The sequence below is a fragment of the Chiloscyllium plagiosum genome, unplaced genomic scaffold (assembly GCF_037043375.1).
Source record: "Chiloscyllium plagiosum isolate Xiang-an unplaced genomic scaffold, Cpla_swu_hap1 HiC_scaffold_4, whole genome shotgun sequence".
In the NCBI taxonomy this organism is placed as follows: domain Eukaryota; kingdom Metazoa; phylum Chordata; class Chondrichthyes; order Orectolobiformes; family Hemiscylliidae; genus Chiloscyllium; species Chiloscyllium plagiosum.
Window position 1 is genome coordinate 61,287,064 of NW_028270142.1, and position 22,018 is coordinate 61,309,081.

At 41.9% G+C, this 22,018-nt stretch overlaps 1 protein-coding gene across 2 annotated transcripts in view; it reads right to left on the reverse strand.

Moving 5' to 3' along the window:
- The window catches only part of tmx3b (thioredoxin related transmembrane protein 3b), a 126,968-nt gene that overhangs the window by 27,202 nt on the left and 77,748 nt on the right, over window positions 1-22,018 (reverse strand). For both annotated transcript variants that reach the window (XM_043688478.2, XM_043688479.2), the window contains 2 exons: window positions 5,751-5,849; window positions 4,375-4,432 (listed from right to left, as the gene is read on the reverse strand). In XM_043688478.2, the coding sequence (XP_043544413.2) occupies window positions 4,375-4,432; window positions 5,751-5,849 (157 nt within the window). The remainder of the gene's footprint in view (window positions 1-4,374; window positions 4,433-5,750; window positions 5,850-22,018) is intronic.

Consider the following 22,018-nt stretch of genomic DNA (forward strand, 5'->3'; position numbering starts at 1 on the left):
TACACTCATACACATACACTCACTCTCTCACAAACACTTATACCCACTTCTGCACGTGTGCGTGTGCGTACACACACACACACACACACACAGTTTGTGGGGTGAATTCATACTTACAGAATTACATTTTATTTTGCTCAAAAGCTGCATGAATCCATGTAAGATTCTGTAAATCTCTTATTTAGAAATAGAATCAATCTGACCATTGTGGCATAGACAGCTTCACACACAGTACCTCACTCCTTCAATGCATTATCTGGGCCGATATGGCACCTATTGTTAAAGTTCACTTGAGAATGTAACTTTTAAAAAGATCTGGGATTTACATATGAAAGAACTGAAACCAACATATTCATTCTAACAGATGAGAGACTTAACAAACAGTCCAGGTCTTTTTCAATATATAATTTCAGTTACATCCCACTGTAAACTTCTGCTATAAATTCTGTGTGTTAGGATTTTATACTCCACAACCACCTGATGAAAGAACAGCGCTCCGAAAGCTAGTGCTTCAAAATAAACCAGTTGGACTATAACCTGGTGTTGTGTAATTTTTAACTTTCAATAAAAATCCAATAATTGAAGTTTCCGAAGTTCAAGAATTTTTCTTCAACGTCTTAAAATTTCTTGTTTTCTACCTTAGCTTACTTGTTCTGTTTGGAATATAGGTGTGGTAAAAACATTCAAATTTCAATACACTGGATTTTTTTAAAAAACAGAAATGGTATAATCTCTTTAATGTGCAAACATAATTTATATATCCAGTATTTTATGTACAACACCAATACTGCAACAGAAAAGCAATAATCAAGTGAAAAAAATTTATTGGAAATTGAATTGATGACAGTGATAATATTGCATGTAAATATCCTATCTTTATGCAGTTAACTATTCTACATTCATCCTGAGGAGTGTGAGACATGGCTAAATCAATATAGGAGTTGATTGAGGACCAACATAAGGATCTAGAGTATAATGTTGAAAATCTATTGATAGATACATTGACTGAAGTGAAAGCAAAACCACTGTGTATGACAATTTAGTGTGCTATTCTGTATTCTATTTACACCAGTTAATCTGATTTTATCATATGTAAGAATTCCCCATCCCTACATGATTTATTTTAACTTCCACAGGACAATGGCAACAAAACCATTCAGTGACAATTATACCATAAGTATCTTTGGAGTGTGTGGGGTATGACTGAAAAGTTGAAAACATTGCTTCACACTATTTATAATACTCATGAAAAGTACAGTCGAGATCAAATAGTGTAATATACTTTTGCACTACAGTAACTGGATCATTTGCATTAGTACCCAAAACACAAGGCTCAACTCTATCCTCATTTGCATTACCCTGTTTATCACAGCACAGTTTGCAAGATGACAAAAAAAAGCTTGTAGTGGAAAGGAAACTACCAGCCCAATATTAAATACTTACTTTGTCCTAGCAGGGTGATACAGAGGTAATTATAGAAATGTAATTTTTTTTGGAGTACATAGCAATACTCAACTGAATTTATATAGTTGAGGATACATGAAGACTATAATCATGATCAAACATATTTTCAAGGTTTTGTTGCATGTTCACGCCACCTAACCCAGCAAAAGCAGACTTTGACACATACTCTCACCCAGCCCTCACCTGGGTGAGGGGGAGGGGGAGGGGGGAGAGGAGGGGAGGGGGAGGGGGGAGGAAGTAGCATTGAGTACAATAGGTGAATGGGGGTAGGGATGGAGGTGATGGGTGGGGGAAGGTAGTAAAAAGAGTACAATGGGCAGATGGGGGGTGGGGATGAAGGTGATAGGTCAGAGAGGAGGGTGGAGTGGATAGGTGGAAAGGAAGATAGGCAGGTAGGACAAGTCATGGGGACAGTGCTGAGGAAGGCTGGAACTGGGGGGAGGGGGGCGGAGAATGAGGAAACTGGTGAAATCCAGATTAATGCCCTGGGGTTGAAGTGTTCCGAGGTGGAAGATGAGCAATTCATCAACTTCACCAACACATTCCACCCTGACCTTAAATTTACCTGGACCATCTCTGAAACCTCCCTCCCTTTCCTGGATCTCTCATCGGGAGCAATGGATCAATAAATAATATTGGTGGATCTGCAGGTAAAACTTTGATGGATGTGGAAGGCTCCTTTGGAGCCTTGGTTAGAGGTGAGGGAGGAGATGCGGGCGCAGGTTTTGCAATTCTTGTGGTGGCAGGACAAGAGGATGGGTTGTTGGGGGGCGTGGATATGACCAGATAGTCATGGAGGGAATGGTCTTTGCGGAAGGTGGAAAGGGGTGGGGAGGGAAATATATCCCTGGTGGTGGGGTCTGTTTGGAGGTAACGGACGTGTCGTCAGATGATTTGGGAAGGTAAGCACTAGGGCGGGGGGGTGGTGTTCTGTGCTTGTTACGGTTGGAGAGGTGCGGTCTGAGGGCAGAGGTGTGGGATGTGGACGAGATGCGTTGGATGGCATCTTTAACCCCCTGGGAAGGGAAATTGCGGTCTCTAAAGAAGGAGGACATCTGGTGTGTTCTGTAGTGGAACTGGTCTCCTGGGAGCAGATACAGCAGAATTGGGAATACGGGATGGCATTTTTGCAGGATGTAGGGTGGGAAGAGGTGTAATCCAGGTAGCTATGGGAGTTGGTGGGTTTGTAAAAAAATGTCAGTGTCAAGTTGGTCGTCATTAATAGAGAGATCCAGGAAAGGGAGGGAGGTGTCAGAGATGATCCAGGTAAATTTAAGGTCAGGGTGGAATGTGTTGGTGAAGTTGATGAATTGCTCAACCTCCTCGCGGGAGCACGAGGTGGCGCCAATGCAGTCATCAATGTAGCGGAGGAAGAGGTGGGGAGTGGTGCCAGTGTAATTACGGAAGATGGACTGTTCTACATAGCCAACAAAGAGACAGACATAGCTGTCCATATGGGTGCCCATGGCTACCCCTTTGGTCTGGAGGAAGTGAGAGGATTCGAAGAAGAAATTGTTGAGGGTCAGCCAAATGAATGAGAGTGTCGTTGGGAGGGTACTGTTGGGGACATCGGGAGAGGAAGAAACGGAGGGCTTGGAGACCCTGGTAACGGCGGATGGAGGTGTGGAGGGATTGGATATCCATGGTGAAGATGAGGCGTTGGGGGCTGGGGAAACGGAAGTCTTGAGGGAGGTGGAGGGCTACATCCATACCTCCTCCCTCACCTCCATCCAAGGCCCCAAAGGAGCCTTCCACACGCATCAAAGTTTTACCTGCACATCCATTAATATCATTTATTGTATCCATTGCTCCCGATGCGGTCTCCTCTACATTGGGGAGACTGGACGCCTCCTAGCAGAGCACTTTAGGGAACATCTCTGGGACACCCGCACCAATCAACCCCACCGCCCTGTGGCCCAACATTTTAACCCCCCCAACTCAGCCGAGGACATGGAGGTCCTGGGCCGCCTCCACCTCTGCTCTCTCACCACCTGACCCTTGGAGGAAGAATGCCTCATCTTCCGCCTCGGAACACTTGAAGCCCAGGGCATCAATGTGGACTTGACCAGTTTCCTCATTTCCTCTTCTCCTCTCTCCCCCAACACCCTCCCCACCCCCCACCCCCACCCACACTCACTCCAGTTCCAGCCTTCCAGCTCAGCATTGTCCTCATGACATTGTCCTACCTGCCTATCTTCCTATCCACCTATCCACTCCACCCTCCTCTTTGACCTATCACCTTCATCCCCACCCCCATTTACCCATTGTACTCTTTGCTACTTTCCCCCCCCTCCTCCCTGACCTATCACCTCCATCCCCAACCCCATTCACCTATTGCACTCTATGCTACTTTCTCCCCAACCCCACCCCACCCTTCTCTCATTTCTCTCTCCACCCTGTAGGCACTCTGCCTCTATTCCTGATGAAGGGCTTTTGCCCGAAACGTCAATTGTCCTGCTCCTCGGATGTTGCCTGAACTGCTGTGCTTTTCCAGCATCACTCTAATCTAGAATCTGGTTTCGAGCATCTGCAGTCCTTGTTTTTACCTAGGTGATGAAGGGCTTTTGCCCGAAACATCAATTTTCCTGCTCCTCAGATGCTGTCTGACCTGCTGTGCTTTTCCAGTGCCACTCTGATCTAAACCAGTGTTAGGTGCGTTAGTCTGGGGTAATATAGGGTAGGGGAATGGGTCTGGATGGGTTTCTCTTCGGAGGGGCGGTGTGGACCTGTTGGGCAGGAGGGCCTGTTCCACACTGTAGAGAATCTAATCTAACCTAAAAAGAACTTAATTTTAAAAGGTTAATATGGACGTTTCACCAAGATTGAAATATCCAGTAGATTAAACTGACAATCCCTGGAGTTTCTCACACAATTCTGAAGGGCAGTCAACTCTAAGCGGCATCATCTTACCGAGTGTGCACTTCTGATGAGTTCTTGCTGTCAATAACTGCAACTACCACCAGTTTTCCTGGAGAAACAAAGGTTTAGCAGTGAAGTGATTCCATTAAACATAGAACAATTTACAAGGAATAGTTTTGCTACCAAATTACCTCAATACATGAACACTATTTCTATTTTAGTTGAACAAATACAGCATCAAAATCAGAAGTATTTTAAAAATTAGGTTAGCACACAAACAGTAGTTTTTCAATCTGATTTCCTGTCAGCTATTAACAGCATCTCACTTCTACATTTGTTAAATGTGTAACATACCTTTTTTTAAGTTTCTCTACACCTACCTCTTTTCCCTCGCATTACTGACTTTCCAAAATTTCCCATTTGCAAAGCCCCATTTAATTACAAGTTTAAGCTAATGCAACAAGTCAATTTAAAACAATTAAACACAAACTTAAAAAAATACCAAGGCACCTATGAGTAGACTAGCATTTGTCAACCAAATAATGATCTATGGTATTTTTGATTCTGATCATAAGTGCAATGCCCAATGTCTTTGAATTGATTAATTATGGAAGATTTTCATAATTACTGCAAAATGTTTTCTTATTTCTCATACAAGAGAACAAATCAGAAAACAGATGAAACAGCTGAAAAAGGCAAAATTCTGTGGGTCACTTGAGTTCAACAAATTTTGAAAGGTGGCGCAACACTAAATTCTGACCTCACCATTAATCAGGTAGGAAGTCAAGGGGAAAAATGCACAGCACCAAGAATGAAAGTTGTGGTGCATGGGACAGGCATTGTGATTAAAATGCATGGCTGAGAGGCACTCATGAAAATCACTCAGCTAAATTGGAAGCATTTTTCTTTACAATCAAATTACTGTATAGATTTCACAAATAAAATTTCATCCATTTTGATTTCATGGATCTTTAACTTTAGTTCCCTTCCTTTCTCCTGGGGGTGAGATACCATGGAATTACTCAATTTAAAAAAGTTGTCAATGTAACTATTCCTTACGGAGGAACTTAAAGCTTAAATGAAGGATTACTCTATACTGTAAATCCACATTTTTAAATGAGCCTTCTGCTATCCATTAGATTTCCTCAATGATCATGCTATTTCCATTACTAGCCTCTTAGATAAATGGTCCATTGCTCTTCTTGTTCATTAACATGGACAAAGTGTTATTTTTCTGTGTGTTTCAGCTCACCTTTCACTTAGTAAATTCTGCAATAATTTAGATAAAGCTATGAACTTCGAGTATGAGGATAGAGGGCATAAACCTAGCACCAAATATTAAATCTTGCAAGTTTAATAACTTTAAATCAAAGAACCATGGATTTTAAGGTTAAAAAAAGAAATGAGATGCAAGAATGAAATAGTACCAGTCTCCGCTAGTTCATATAAAGTGAAACCGTCAATTTGAACGTATCCTAAAAATCTCTCTTTGGTCACCCATGAGGACAGATCACCATCTTCATATTCTGAAGGGAGAGAAAGTTTAAAAACAGTCAATTTTGTCAGTGAATTAAATGTGAATTCAACACATCAACAAAGAACAATTTTCAACACAAAGTGGCAATCTAGTTGTTCATTCTGTTGATGATATTCAGCCTTTGTACATAACTGAGGTACTAGGTTAATCCCACACATTTGTTGACTTGTGGGGAGACAGGCAACATGCAAAGAGAATGGTCAGTTAGCCCCTCAATTTGCTCATTCCAGAGCCTATATACATTGTGCATCCTCACAACCTCCAAATAACCTCAATAATATCCCAAGAAAACTTCTGGAATGTTTGAAAATCTATTCAAATTTTTACTTTAAAGAATATTGTTTTGGGAGAAATGTACTCAAGTTCCTGTTAGTTCTGTTCATAAGTGGAATGCCCAATGCACTATAAAGCAGCGGTGCCCTGAGATTGTCTTCGGTAAACTCTGCTTTGCCAGCAATAACAGAACTCAATTTAGCCTCAGTTCCCTAGACTAAGAAAGAAAAACGATCAGTGTTCCGAGGTTAACTGAATGGTGGGCCATGCTAGAAATACAAATGCTTGATTGAAAGGATCTAGCTTAGACTGTCCATCATCAAATACACCATCTTGATCCAACTTTAGAAATGCCTATTTAGGTGAAGTTAATTGGATGCACAAAAAGGAACCGAGCTGATTTTCTAGCTACCAACTGAACAGCAAACTGGGCAAACTCCATTATCATTTCATTTTCTTCCACTTGCTGCAGTTAACATGGGAAATCCCGCATACTCAGGACAACTAGAAATCCTCAACTAATATTTTACATAAATGCTAGATAAGTGTAGAACTTGTGTCTAGAAGCCAAACACAACATCGGAAGCCTTATGAAGCTTGCAAAAGGAATATAATTAATTATATTGTAAGAATTAAAGATTTCTCAATTTTCCTTCATTGTCTACTCAAATGAACAATAAAAAGACTCTTCATAAAGCAAAGAGAAAGGGCACACAGTCAACAGCGAAACAAATTAAAAACTGGTCAATAGGTCAATAGCAGAACACCAGCCTCAGAGCTCGCCATTTATAACAGGAGTCGTGCCATTATTTAATAACATCATTTACCTGTGGTAAATTTGCAATAGTGTTCAGTCTTTACAGTGAAATTGTGATGAACATTTTTCAGTTTCAACAGACATAATACTGCCACTGAAGCTCTGAACAAAAAAGGAGGAATCATTGCTTCAGATGTACAAAGCCCAGGTTAGCCCATAACTGCAGTAAGGGTACCGTTCTCTGCACCATACCTTAGAAACGGATATGTTAGCTTTGCAAGCAGTTTAGTGCAGATAGTTGTGCAGAGGCATGGTTCAAGTGGATTGGAGACATACGATGATGTGGTGAGGCCGATAAGTATCTGATGCCAAGGTTTGTGAACATAGGATGTGTGCAGCCACTGCCAACAGAGCTGTTGGTGCCAAGTGCCAAAGACAAAGACAAAGATCTGGAGGTGAAGCAGCATTCACGAGTCAACAGGTACCCAGTTTGATTTTCACAGCAGGATCTTTCAGCACCTAGTTTCCTCAATGGAAGTGGTAGGCTAGGAAGCTGCACATCACTGAGGTAAACTCTGCAGTTAATGAGCCTGATGACAAGCAATAACCTTGTTAATCTCATCGTTCCCTGGCAAGAATCTCATCTTAATGCCTGGAACTCTGATGAAAAATGCAACTCATTGCTTCCAACATCACAACAGATCTCACTGGACTTCTCCAATGATTCTCCCAGATTTCTTGCCACAGCCAACATTGTTCAGGCCTCTAAATTTCTGCCTAATCTGTTCTGAATGGTGCAAACAAACTCAAAGGGGTGAGTGCCTTATTCTGGTTCCTAAGCATTAAATGCAAATTCTACTCAACTACGAAAGACTTGAGATATACACAAAACCCGTCAACACGTCGTTAAATGATAGAAAGATAAGTAGTACTTATAGCTTATTCAAAGACTGCGTCATCAATTTTAGTCTATGCAAATTTAAATTTGCAAAGCTCATGACACATTTGAACACATACTCTAGCCAACAGAGACCATTACGCTGTCTCTATTGACAGAGGGAGTTACTTGCTGGAACAATCAACATCTCACTAACACAATTTTACCACTAAACCCAGTACTTATTGCACATACAGAATTGCTAACAAGGAAGTTGGAATTTTACTAAACTTGCAAGGACAAAGTAAAATGAACAGATGTGTTACCAACTGTTAAGTTAGACACAAGTTTCAATCAGCCAATTATCAAGTCGGGAAGTAGGTATAAAAATACATTCAAAGCTCATTTTGCTAAAGTCTTCTGAGTCAAATCAGGTAGGTTATTTAACTTTTTTAAAAAAATTATAATATTACACTGAAAACTTAAACTAAATATTGCAAAGTTTCAGCTTATTTAGAGAGAAAGAACTGAGCCAGGGATGTTGTAGAACCTGAAGTATGTTGAATACCACGTAAGCCTGTAAGGGTGATATCCATACCTACCTTGTGGCTGGGAGACCAGGAAAATGTTGGAAGAACAAGGACAAATGTTGCTGTCAGTATGTAGATGGTGAGTAAGGATAGTATTAATCGGTGCCGTGTTGTTTTTTGCAGTCGAATTTCACATTGGAAGAATAGTGACTTAGCCACGGCACCAGTATGCAACTTTGAACTAAACCTTGTCAAAAAAACAAAAGTCTCCAAAAGATGAATAGACTAATGCAAGTTGATAATAAAAAAGGTAGAAAAGATTAGTAAGGGAGGGTGTAACTTAGGTTCAACGAGACCTTTTGGCAGACTACAGGAGGGGAAATCTAGTTGGATAACTGTGAATTGGATATTTTATCAGGTGAGTTTAAAAGAGGGTTTTGAAAGAAAAAGGAGTTTAAACAATGAATTCCAAAATATTACACCGATTTTAGAAATAAGGGAGAGTGGGGTATGAGGCCAGATTAAAAGAATGAAGTTGTAGTATTCAAGGAGCATGCAAAACCACAAGAAATAGGAGGATGCGAAATTTAAATTTTAAATGTTGGACAACTAGAAGCCAGTGACATAGGGGTAGTGGGTAAAATGGAACTGGTGTAGGGGCAGGGGCAAGTACAAACAAATACCTGAATGAACCATTATTAAAAGTGTAGAGATGGGAGGCTTGCAATTTACGTGCTTTCCTTGCTGAGTCTAGAAAAGACAAGAGGCATTGCTCAGTGTTTCTGCAGCAGATGGGCAAAAGACAAGTGATGCCATGAGAATTGGTGACTTTGATGAGAGGGAATATAGTGTCAGAAACTGAGCTTGGACACTGAAAACAGGCTGACTCCTCAAGATAGTCATTGGGAAGAGAAGTGAACCAATACCAAGGGCGTGGAGTTTGTAGTGATAGCTGAAGGTGGTCTTCTCTATACTTAAATGATGATCTCATCCAAAACTGTCGATGAACAAATAGTTGAAGACCACAGAACTACTGAAGTTAGGGATAATGGCAGGTAATACTAAGTGAAAGTGAGGACTGCAGATGCTGTAGAGACAGAGTCGAAAAGGGTGGCGCTGGACAAAAGCACCCCGGGTCAGGCAGCATCCGAGGAGCAGAAGAGTCGTTGCGTTGGGCATAAGCCCTTCACCAGGAATGGAGGGGCTGAAAAGATAAATTGGGAGTGTGTGGGAGAGGCTGAGGGAAGATAGGTGGAATGGTGATGCAGGTAGGAGCTGATTGTGATAGTACAGTGGGGAGGGTGGAGCGGATAGGTGGGAAGGACAATGGACAGGTAGGTCAGGTCAAGAGGGCAGTGCTGAGTTGGAGGGTTGGATCTGGGATGAGGTGGGGAATGGGGAAATTTGTAAACTGGTGAAGTCAATGTTGATGCTGTGTGGTTGTAGGGTCCCGAGGTGGAAGATAAAGTGTTCTTCATCCAGTTGGTGGGTGGCTTTAATTTGGCGGTGGAGGAGGCCCAGGATTTGTATGCCCTTGGAGAAGTGAGAGGCTGAGTTGAAGTGGTTGGCCACAGGGCAGTCAGATGTTTTGCTGTGTGCAGACCAGAGGTGTTCCTTAAATTGCTCCACGAGTTAGCGCTCAGTCTCCCCGATGTAGAGGAGATCACATCAAGAGCAACCAATACATGAAGTGGGAGGATATTCAGGAAAATCTCTGCCAGATTTGAAATTATCCTTTAGGGCCTTGGACAGAGGTAAGGGTGGGGGCGTTGGCGCAGGTTTTGCGCATCTTGCAGTTGTTGGGGAAGGTGCCGGGTCAGTGGGAAGTGCAGATCTAACAAGGGAGTTGCAGAGGGAACGGTCTCTGCGGAACGCAGATACGGGTGGGGATGGAAATATGTTTTTGGTAGCAGAGTCTGACTGTAGGTGGCAAAAATGGTGGAGGATAATGTGCTTTATCTGGACATTCATGGGGTGGAATGTGAGGATCACTGGGTTCTATCCTTGTTGCGGATGGGGTTGGGGTTCGAGGGCAGAAGCATGGCATGTGGAGATGGTGTGACGGAGGACATTGTTGATCACATGGGAGGGGAAACTGTAGTCCTTGAAATAGGAGAACATTTGGGAAGCCCTGGAGTGGAACTGCTCATCCTGGGAGCAGATATGGCACAGGCAGAGGAATTGGAAGTAAGAGATCACATTTTTATAGGAGGGGGATGGGAGAAAGTGTAGCCAAGGTAGCTGTGGGATTCGGTGGGTTTGATATAGATGTGTGATTGGTGGTGTCACACAGGTATTGGTATCGTGGTCCACTGTACTCGTTAATGATCTATTTAATGGACTAGAGAAGCACACATCCACTTTTTTTCAATCATGAAAAGCAAAGTGGCAGGGTAAGCAGTGTAGCTGTAAGCATAAAAAGTACGGAGGTATTTACTGATTAAATAACAGGACAAAATTGACAGAAATAGATTTCAATGTAAGCAAAAGGTGATTCATCTGGGCATAAGAAGAATAGAACAGGTTATTTTGAGTGGCAAAAGTTTTAAACTCCCTGAGGTACGAAGAGACTTCGGTGGCCCTTGTACAGAGGTAACTAAATTGTCACGTACATTTGCAAAAAAATCATAAAATAGAAAATACTAGCCTTTATATTAAAAGGTCTGAAATACAAAAATGCATCAGTCATTCTCAAAATATGGTAAAGCCTTGATTAAACCACCGCAGTCCTGTGAGCAGCTCTGAAATAATACTTTCTGCTACTGCACGTATTTACCAGAATAATACCTGGAACCCAAGTATCAAATTACAAAGAGTTAAAACAAATTAGCATTGTACTTCCTAGAATTCACTAGATTTAAAGAGTATTTGACTCAAGTTTTCATGGTATTAAAAGGGAAACACATCGGGTAAATTGGGGAAAAAAAAATTCTGCTCATTGAAAATCTAGGACAAGGTGGTATAATTAAAAATAAAAATCAGACCTTTCAGGGTGAAAGCTTTATTAGAAGGCAAAAAAGTTTGGGAATTTTTCTCACAAATGGCAACTGATGCTAGATCAATTGTCAACTTAACAACTCGGATTGATAAATTTAGTTAGCGAAAGGTGTTCAAAGATAATGGGGTGAAGGCAGGTACATTGAGTTCAAGTACAGTGTTCTGAGCATACCTAAGGAAGAATATATTAGATCTGGAGGAGGGCAACATAGATTATCTGAAATTATACCTATAATTCAATGGTTGCATTTCCTCAAATTTAGAAAAGTAATGTGATTTGGTAGATTTTCAAGACATTATGGTTAACCATAATAGAGATAAACTTTCAAGATTAAATAATATAGGGCTCATGGAGCATACATTTTTGAAAAAAAAAAGCCAGGACTTTCAGAAAAATGAAATAAATACCTTTTATCCTTCATCTTTATTTCTCTCCCTTACTTGTTAGTGATTGTAACAAGGTCAGCCAGGTGGACGTCATAGAATACAAGTTCCCTGACTGGGGCTGTTAACCTGGTCTAATAGCCAGCCCTGGCTGACAGATATAAACAGGATTGATAGAGGTTTTGATCACTCAGAGCTGGCTCTAAGGAAAGCTGACCAGCGTCCAGTATTGTACATGTGTAAATAAAGGGTGACTTGGTGATGGGATACAGGCCTCTGTGGCATTATTTTAGTGCTAATGAGAGTGGAAAAGCATTTGTTAGCTGAAGCACAGGCACTACAACTGAGTTTGTCATTAGAAAATGTGACAAGTGGAGCACATAAGTTACATGGTATGCTGATGGAAGTGAACAGTTTTGCTAGGCTGACTGAACGTAGTTGGATGCCACTTGAGTGAAGGCAATTGCAAAGCCTCACTCAGAACATATTCTGAACAGAGGGACTCTAGGTCAGCCTACAGGAAAAGCCCAAAACAAAGCCAAGCCTTCGGCCAAATGGTTAAAATTTTCTTCAGGATCCGGGCCGGCAAGCCATTGTAGTTGCTGCTGGTATTTGGATTTGAGACAGGAAGAGAGTCCCACTAGAGCTAAATTGATTAAGAGAACTCATATCCAGGAGAGTTCACATCCTGGAAAGCCCACCTACATCTTGCTTGCAACAGTTAAATTGCTTGGCAACATTCAAGTCAAATCAAAATCAATGTCTGGTTAAACAGTCACGCAGTTCTAATAGAGGTTGATACCAGTGTGGCTATATCAATGATTGCAGAACCAGTCTTTAACAAAATTCACTCTGGACTCCAAACATTAAATTTGCTTAAGACCTATGAAAGACTCAGAACCTTTACAGATTAAGGGTACAACTTTGGCTCTGGTCTCATATGAGAAAGAGCTAGTTTGGTTAACACTGATTGCAGTAAACGTTCAGGTCCAAGTCTGAGGAGGAGAAATTGGTTAAGAAAGATTCACCTTGATTGAATCAACATTTTTTGATTAGAAAATGGCTGCCTGAGTGATGTCCCAATTAAACACCTGGAAGATTTGCAGGTTGGTCTAGATTATCAAAGGAGCCAAGGCCACCTTGAATGTTGACCAGGAAGCAATTCCACAATTCTGCAAGGCCTCCAATGCCATTTGCCTTACTTGCAAAAGCAGAGACAGAAGTCAGGAGTCTGGAAAGTGAAGAAATCATCAAACCAGTACAGGTTGCGGAATGGACAGCAAGCGTCACATTGATTGTGAAGCCCGATAGGTCGGTTCACCTTTGTGGGGATTTTAAACATATAGTAAACTGCTTGTCGCAGCTGAATAAATAACAACCCCTCATAGAGGACTTGTACGTAAAGCTGAGGGATATTTTTTTGGGGGGGGGGCGGCAGGGGTGAGATGCTTGTGCTTCACAAAGCTGGACATGAGCCATGCATACCTGCAGCTGCAGTTAGATTAGGATTCCCAGACATATGCTACAAACGATATCCATAACGGTTTGCACCAATATACAAGACTGCCATTTGAGGTATCAGCAGCTTGTGCCACTTTTCAGTGGATAATGAAGAACATTTTACAAGGTCTACCTCGGGTTGCCATTTATTTAGATCATGTGCTAATAAAACAGAGTACCAATAAAGAGCGCTTTGAGGACTTGGACATAGTCCTTAGACATTTCTCCAAAATGGGTATGCGCCTTAGAAGAGAAAAGGCATTATAAGTGACCTGCTCGGGCTATAGAATTGACAAAACCGGGTTAGACCAGTTGGGAGATAAAGTGAGGGCGATTAAAGGTGCCCCAGTTCCCACAATTGTCCCAGAGCCAGAATAGCTGATGGTGAAGGGGGAAAACAAAAGGGCCATTACAACCAGAATTGAAACCTTTCTGGATACAAGATCAGATCACCGTAGATGATGGCATTCTAATATGGGGAGCAAGAGTAATTGCCATGAGCAAAGGTCACTGCTAGAAATTGGCTGAGCTCCACAAGGGTTATTCCAGGGGTGTTCAAGTTGAATATGCTAGCAAGAGGTTATGTCTGGTAGCCAGGATTGCATGCAGACACAGCTGCTTTGATGGAGCATTGTTGAATGGTCTGGTAGAAAGAGCAGTCTAAACTTAGAAGGGAGGTTTAAACAAACAGCCTCCAGCTTCACTTGATACCAGATTCTTATTTGATTATCAGACCATCCCTCATGCAATTACGGGGATAGCTCCAGCAAAGTTGCTAATGGGGAGAAGACTCCGCGCCAGGTTAAATCTGATCTTGGACGGGGTGTGGGTGAAATGATATCAGGACTGCCAACGCCTTACAAGATTCCTTTAAGCAAGAGAAACAGTTTACTTCACGGAATTTGATGCCAAAACCTTGGAAATGGCCCTGGATTTAGAGGGAGAGGAATGTAGTGATTGTAACGAGGTCAGCCAGGTGGACCTCATAGAATGAGTTCACTGATTGGGGCTGACAGATATAAACAGAAGTGACAGAAGTACTGTTCACTCGGAGCTGGCTCTGAGGAAGCCGGACCAGTATCATGCACTGTGCACGTGTAAATAAGGGGTGACTTGGTATCGGGATACCAGTCTCTGTGGAGTTATTTCAGTACCTACTTGATGGAACAGGGAATTTAGTTCTTTTAATTCACCTCTATCATAGGCCATCTGTTATTTATTTCCCAATCTTCAAATTTCATCAGGTAAGGAAATATTCTGCTGGCTGCCTTTTTCACTCAGGACCTAACACACTGTTGCCCTTGCTGTGCTCTCATCAGGTTGCACTTTGAGTAGCTTTGTTTTTTTTTGTAATTTTTTTTTGTTTTCTGAAGGTGGAATTGCAAGTTTAATTATTGGCAGACACCATTTGGCTCAACATTTTAACATTTCCACAAAGACACTGAACTGAAAAAAAGGACAAGGTTTGACAAATGCTAACTTTTTGGTTAATGTAATGGCAATCTGGAGATGAACCAATTTGAAACCACTATTTGTTGATGAGTTAGACCTAACTGAATCTAGATCAAAGTGTCTTTTGGTAAAGAACCTTCAAGGGAAGAATTTGATTTATCTCTCCCTATTTTCACTGACAGTTTCTCTCTTACCATACAGGTATCTCCATCAATTGATGTCATGGCTCAATCTCACAATGCAGATCACCTGTCAATTAAAGTACTTGAAGATGATGCAGAAAGTTCCATGTTTGTGGTCCAGGCAACTTGCAATAATGTCATACTGTTACAATATTGGTCGGAGAAAGCATTTTTTGATAATACTCAGATAAAACAAACCCAGGCTCTGCTTTCAGACACAAATGGCAGCATCCAGTTTGTTTTGAAAGTCTTACATCGCTCACCTTCATTGCAGAACTGTGACTACTGGACACCCTTTGTAATTGGACTTGTGTTGGATGCACTATCAAGAGGTTATCAACTGCCTTCCAGAACAACATGGAATGGAGACATTAAGCAACTACTTAAAGACAAGGCTATTTTATTAATGAAATAACAATGCTTGGAGTTTGCTCAAAGATCATGCATTAATCTCAGTTTCCTTGAATTATAATCAAAGCATACAATTATCAGACTCAAATTCCTCGTTGGTGAGGCCACTTTTGGAGTACTGTGTAAATTTCTGATTGCCCTGCTATTTAGGAAGGATATTATTAAATTGGAGAGGGTTTAGAAAAGATTTCTCAGGATGTTGTTGAGACTGGAGGGTTTGAGTTATAAGGAGAGGCTGGATAGACTGGGAGTTTTTTCACTGAAGCATAGGAGGTTGAAGGGCAACCTTAAAGAGGTATTCAGTTCCCTCAGTCATTACAAGGTTTCAAAGAAATGAAACCAGACAGATCACCTGGCAGCGACCTACACACTGGAAAAGGCAATGGCAGAAAGTCTTGTCGACTCTGCAGGGTCCTCCTTACCAACATTTGGGGGCTAGTGCCAAACTTGGGAGAGCTGCCTCGCAGAATAGACAAGTACTCGTGGAACCATAGCTTACAGACAATGTCCCAGACATCACCATTACCATCCCTGGATATGTCCTGTCCCACCGGGAGGACAGACCCAGCAGAGGTGATGGCAATGTTGGGAGAGAGTTGCCCTGGGAGTCCTCAACATTGACACAAAGGCTCATGCCTTCAGGCTAAAAATGGGCAAGGAAACCTCCTGATGATTACCACATACTGCCCCCCCCCCCTCCCCCTCCACTCGGCTGTTCAATCGATACAAATCGAATAACATTTGGAGGGAGCACTGAGGATGCTAAGGACATAAAATATACCCTGGTTGGGGGATTTCAAGATCCACCACCAAGAGTGACTCGGCAGCAATAATACTGATCAACCTGGTCAGGTCCTAAAGGACATAGGTGCTAGATTAGATCTGCAGCAGGTGATGAGGGAATCAACAAGAGGGAAAAACACACTTGACTTCATCCTTACCACTCTATCAGCTGCAAATGCTTCTGTCCATGACAATATCGGAGAGAGTGACTACCACACAGTCCTTGTGGAGACGATGTCCCGCCTTCACATTGAGAAAAACCTCCATTGTGTCGTATGGCACTATCACCATGCTAAATGGCACAGACTTCAAACAGATCCAGGAACTCAAGACTGGGCATCCATGAGATGCTGTGGGTCATCAACAGCAGCAGAATTGCACACCAACACAATGCGCAACCTCATCACTCAACCATTACCATCAAGCAAGGGGATCAACCCTGGTTCAATGGAGACTGCAGGAGGGCATGCCAGGAGGAGCAGCACAAGGCATATCTAAAAATGAGATGCCAACCTGGTGAAGCCACCAAACAGGACTACATGCATGTCAAACAGCTAAGCGATCCTACAAATTAGTGGATTAGTCCTGCAGTCCTGCCACATCAATTCGTGAATGGTGGTGACAATTAAACAACTGGAGGAGGCGTCTCCATATATACCCCCATTCTCAATGATGGAAGAACCCAGAACATCAGTGCAAAAGATAAGGCTGAAGCATTCACAATAATATTCAGCCAGAAGTGCCGAGTGGATGATCCATCTCGGCCTCCTCCAGGTGGTCCCCAGTATCAGATACCAGTCTTCATCCAAATTGATTCACTCCATGTGATGCCAAGAAATGGTTGGAGGCACTGGGTACTACAAAGGCTATGGGCCCTGACAACATTCCAGCAAGAGTACTGAAGACTTATCCTCCAGGGCATTTGCCACTCCCCTAGCCACACTGTTCTAGTACAGTTACAACACTGGCATGTACCCAACAATGTGGAAAATTGCCCAGGTATATCCTATACATAAAAAGCAAGACAAATCCAACCCAGCCAATTACTGCCCATCAGTTTACTCTCAATCATTGGTAAAATGATGGAAGATGTCATCAACAATGCTATCAAGCTGCACCTACTCAGTAATAATCCGCTTAGTTTGGGCTCTGGCAGGGCCATTCAGCAACTGACCTCATTATAGCCTTGGTTCAAACACGGACAAAAGAATGAAATTCCAGAGGTGAGATAAGAATGTTAGCCCTTGACATTAAGGCCACATTCAACCAAGTGTGGCATCAAGGAGCCCCAGCAAAACTGGAATCAATGGGTATCGGCTGCAAACTCTCTGGTGGCTGGAGTCATACCTGGCAGATAGGAAGGTGATTGTGGTTTAGGTCAATCATCTCAGCTCCAGGACATCTCTGCAGGAGTTCCTCAGGATAGTATCCTATGCTCAACCATTTTCAGCTGCTTCATCAATGACTTTCCTTTCATCATAATAACAGAAGTGGGGATGTTCGCTGATTATTGCGCAGCATACAGCACCATTCAGAACTCCTCAGATACTAAAGCTGTCCATATTCAAATGCAACAAGATCTGGACAATACCCAGGCTTGGGCTGACAAGTGGCAAGTATCATTCACCTCTCGCCAGGCAATGACTATCTCCAATAAAAGACAATCCAATCATCATCTTGATGGTCAATTATGTTACCAACACTGAATCCCCCACTATCAACATTCTGGGATTGCATTGACCAGAAACTCAACTGGACTTGCCACATAAACACAGTGGCTACAAGAGCAGATCAGAGGCTTGAAATACAAGTAACTCACCTCCTGACTCCCCAGAACCTATTAACCACCCAGAAGGCTTCAGTCAGGAGTGCAATCGTATACTCCACACTTGCCTGGCACAACATTCACAAGCATCCAATCCCTCACCAAAGATCTCAGAGAACACTTTCCAAACCCACGACTACTTTCATTTGAAAGGATAAGGGCAGCATGGTGACACCTACACCTGCAAGTTCCCCTCCAAGCCACTCACTATCCTGACTTGGAAACATATAAATCAATATCCTGGAATTACCTCTCTAATGGCATTTGTGGGCCAACCCACAGCAGGTGGACTGCAGCAGTTCAAGGAGGCAGCTCACCACCACCTTCTCAAGGGCAACGAGGGAAGGGCAACAAATGCTGGCCAGTCAGAGATGCCTACATCCAACAAATGAATTAAAAAGGTATAAAGTAATTAATCATTAGTCACTTAATAAGTCAGAATTTACCTGAATGTTATAGATAAATTCCCTTTAGTTAACTTATTCCATGTCGCTACCTTTTTCTGTGGAAATAGTTCAAGTTAACAAATTCTAATGCTGAAACTATATTACTGGCCCAGCAAGTACAGCCAAGTAGCTATGGCTTACTCCTTTTTGTGAAATCACGATTAATATTGCAAATTTACAGGCTATTGAACGTGACTTCTGTTATATAGATTTTATTCATCGAATGTGGAAGTGATTTATATGTAACTTTTTATTCTATACAATATAGAACAGAGGTTGTACAGGGAGTAATGCAGGGATAATACAATATACAATTGTTGACCTGCAGTAATTGTTTAATTGATGCAATCTAATAAATTTTACACCCATGTAAACATTTTTCCAATTTCATGGCCCAGATCTTCTGGTCTTCATAGTCAGAAATTGGAAGCACTCTCGAAGTTGCACATATGGACCTCCTAGAAGTCCCAATGGGCAGTCTCTCAGCATAATAACCTACCCCCTTCTTTTAATACTGAAGCTATCATGAAAACAAACTTTATGCTCCACCCTCAGTGTTACCAAAGTTTTTGGTTCCACTCACCAGTGTTCTCTGACAAAGGAACACCTTGCTAACAGTCACACTCAACCTCCATCATTTTTTCCCACTCTGAGCTCCAATTTCCAGATTTCTTCCATGAATCACAATTTCAAGAATCACTGCATGAAAAGCCCCTCCCAAATCCATTATCCTCCAACTGGTCTGCAGATAGAATGGAACTGTAGCTAGTGAAAAGCTCCATGCAGATTAATTTGATTCAAAATCAATACAGTAAAACCTCCTTCTGAATCCCGATACAGGCCAACAATGAATGACTTGTTATAATAATTAATGCAAATACTAGTGATTCACATGGCTTACACAGTTGAGGGAAATTTAAAAACAAAAAAATATTCGACAAGCTGCCAGGCTGTTGGATACACACTTCGCAAAGGAATCACCAACTTGGGAACCCATCTGTTAAGGCCATTTCAGAGAGTCATTAAGAGATGACATGTTGGCATGAGGCTAGAAACTCATCTGTCTTGACTTAGTAAGAATGGCAAGTTTTATTACATTAAAATGGGACATTAGCGAACCATTAAGTTCTCATATCAGTCTCCTTTCTTGCTCACTTTTTATACCTGGAAATAAAAAAAAGGTATAATTTAAAAATGGAACTAAAATTCTCAAAACATCATGGTAGCATTTGAACTTTCTTTTGCTGGATTATTACTCCAGGTTGGTTTACGAATTCAGTAACAACTGTACCTGTACTATATCCTGTTCGAAGTAATAATGTGCACTTCCTTTATATCCACCTGAACAGGCAAAGGGTGGGGCAAGACAACACCTTGACAACACAATTCTGCCCTGAAATGAAAGAAAAAACAGCTGGAAATCTGAAACAAAAGCAGAATGTATCTGCCAGGCCTGCTGAGTTTGTTCAGCAATTCCCTTAGGTGGGCGGCACGGTGGCACAGTGGTTAGCACTGCTGCCTCACAGCGCCAGAGACCCGGGTTCAATTCCCGCCTCAGGCGACTGACTGTGTGGAGTTTGCACGTTCTCCCAGTGTCTGCGTGGGTTTCCTCCGGGTGCTCCGGTTTCCTCCCACAGTCCAATGATGTGCAGGGTCAGGTGAATTGGCCATACTAAATTGCCTGTAGTATTAGGTAAGGGGTAAATGTAGGGGTATGGGTGGGTTTCGCTTCGGCGGGTCGGTGTGGACTTGTTGGGCCGAAGGGCCTGTTTCCACACTGTAATCTAATCTAAAGGTTAAATCACCACCAGTCATCTCTCTCTCTCTCTATAATGAGACAGCAGTCCTATGGTCTGGTAAGGCTATGGCAACTCGACTTGACCTTGAAGAATGGAAGTCAAGAGCGTGGTGCTGGAAAAGCACAGCAGGTCAGGCAGCATCCGAGGAACAGGAAAGCCCTTCAGTCCGAAACGTCGATTCTCCTGCTCCTCAGATGCTGCCTGACTGGTTATGCTTTTCCAGCACCACATTCTCGACTCTAATCGTCAGCATCTGCAGTCCTCAGTTTCGCCTTGACGAATGGAAGGAGAGTACATACACAATAGAAAGAAAGTCAGAAGCAACGCTACTAGTTATGTGAAAGAGCAAATAACTGATTATGTTCTAAAAAAGCAGAAGGCATTGTACCATATGAAACAAACATGTACAGATTTACTCTTCTCTCTCAATGTTAATGAACATATAATCAATATGATTCTTTGAATAAGACAGATCAGTATCTTAACTCTGAATAAGCCATGCCATAGTAATTAATTCACCTTATGAGCAATGAAAGTTATGTATAGAAATCTTGACCCAGGCACAAGGAAGCAACATTTAGTATAAACAAATTAGTTGATGCAGGTTACTGATATAACTGATGACACCAGAAGAAATGCCTGGTCGACAAGCATATCGCAACTTGAAAAGCATTTACAAGAACCAACAGCCCAAAGAGAGGAAATGTTTTATGTTTGACAAAAAACCAAAAGTATTCCAAACATAGCAACACAGCACATCTAAGTACATGAAAATGTAAAGAAATGCAAATCTGCACTTATGTTGCTATATAGCTAGAAAGCCATTAAAGTAAAGGCAGTATTTTTTTCACAAAAGGACCATGAATAAAAGTTTGAAGTGACAAAGAACCCTACGTGACTTATTAGCTGATAATCTCAATTCACCTTTTTAAGATTTTAGTGGGACCCATGGATGAGAAAAACACACAATTAGGCTGAAGATTGCCAATCCTGAGCAATCATTTATAGCATTTCTACCACCATCACCAATCTAATTCAGGACTCTCTGCTGTGGAGTTGGATTTCTGCCCACACTTCATGTGCCCCATTTATCCTGGTTGAATTCGGCTCTGAAGAATTTTCAATCGGAAAATAAGCATTCATAAATAGAAAAATAAGGCAAACTTCTTGATTCAAAACTATTTTTACATTTTCAAAACTAGTTAAACTAATGAGACCTACACATGTGCATAGAATTATGCCCCAGAACTCCTCTATGGTGAATGCCATGGTGAAGTGCTGGGTCTCACTTGGTGGCTGGCCCTAGTGCCTTAAATGCAAATTGCATAAAACAAGATTTCAGTTGTCTCCAGGCAGTTGCAGGTCATTATGAAGCACCCATCCATATTTAGATCAGCACAATTTGCCAACAGAAAAGGTAATGACAAAAATGGCAGAGGAAACAGGATACAGCAAGCCATGCACTGGGGCAAGAACATAAATCATGGGCCCTGATGATGTTCCTGGCTCACATATCAATCTCAGCCCACCCTAGCACAGTGGGTCCACAAGGCCCCAGTTATTGGGCCCTGATGTACCACCCTGGGTAGGATGGTGTGAAAGAAGAGACACAAAGCTTAGCGAGTGATTTTAAAAAGAAGTCTTCACTCATGGGACATGGGCATGGCTGCTGGATTGACACAAACTAAATACATTTCATAACTGGGGTAAAAGTCTCTTCTCTATATTTTGAAAGTCATAATCCAGTATTGCTGCCAATTTTAGATTTTAGACTCACAATGGGGGAAAAGGGAACTGAAAGAAAGTGAAGGGCTTCAGAATAGCAACAGAAAGTGTTCAAGAAGTGGCAATGATAGGCTGACTGGCATCAAAGAGATACCCACCCTTTTGCCACCACCTTAGAAACTAGGTTCTGGACAGTAAGAAAGGTCCATGGTTGATC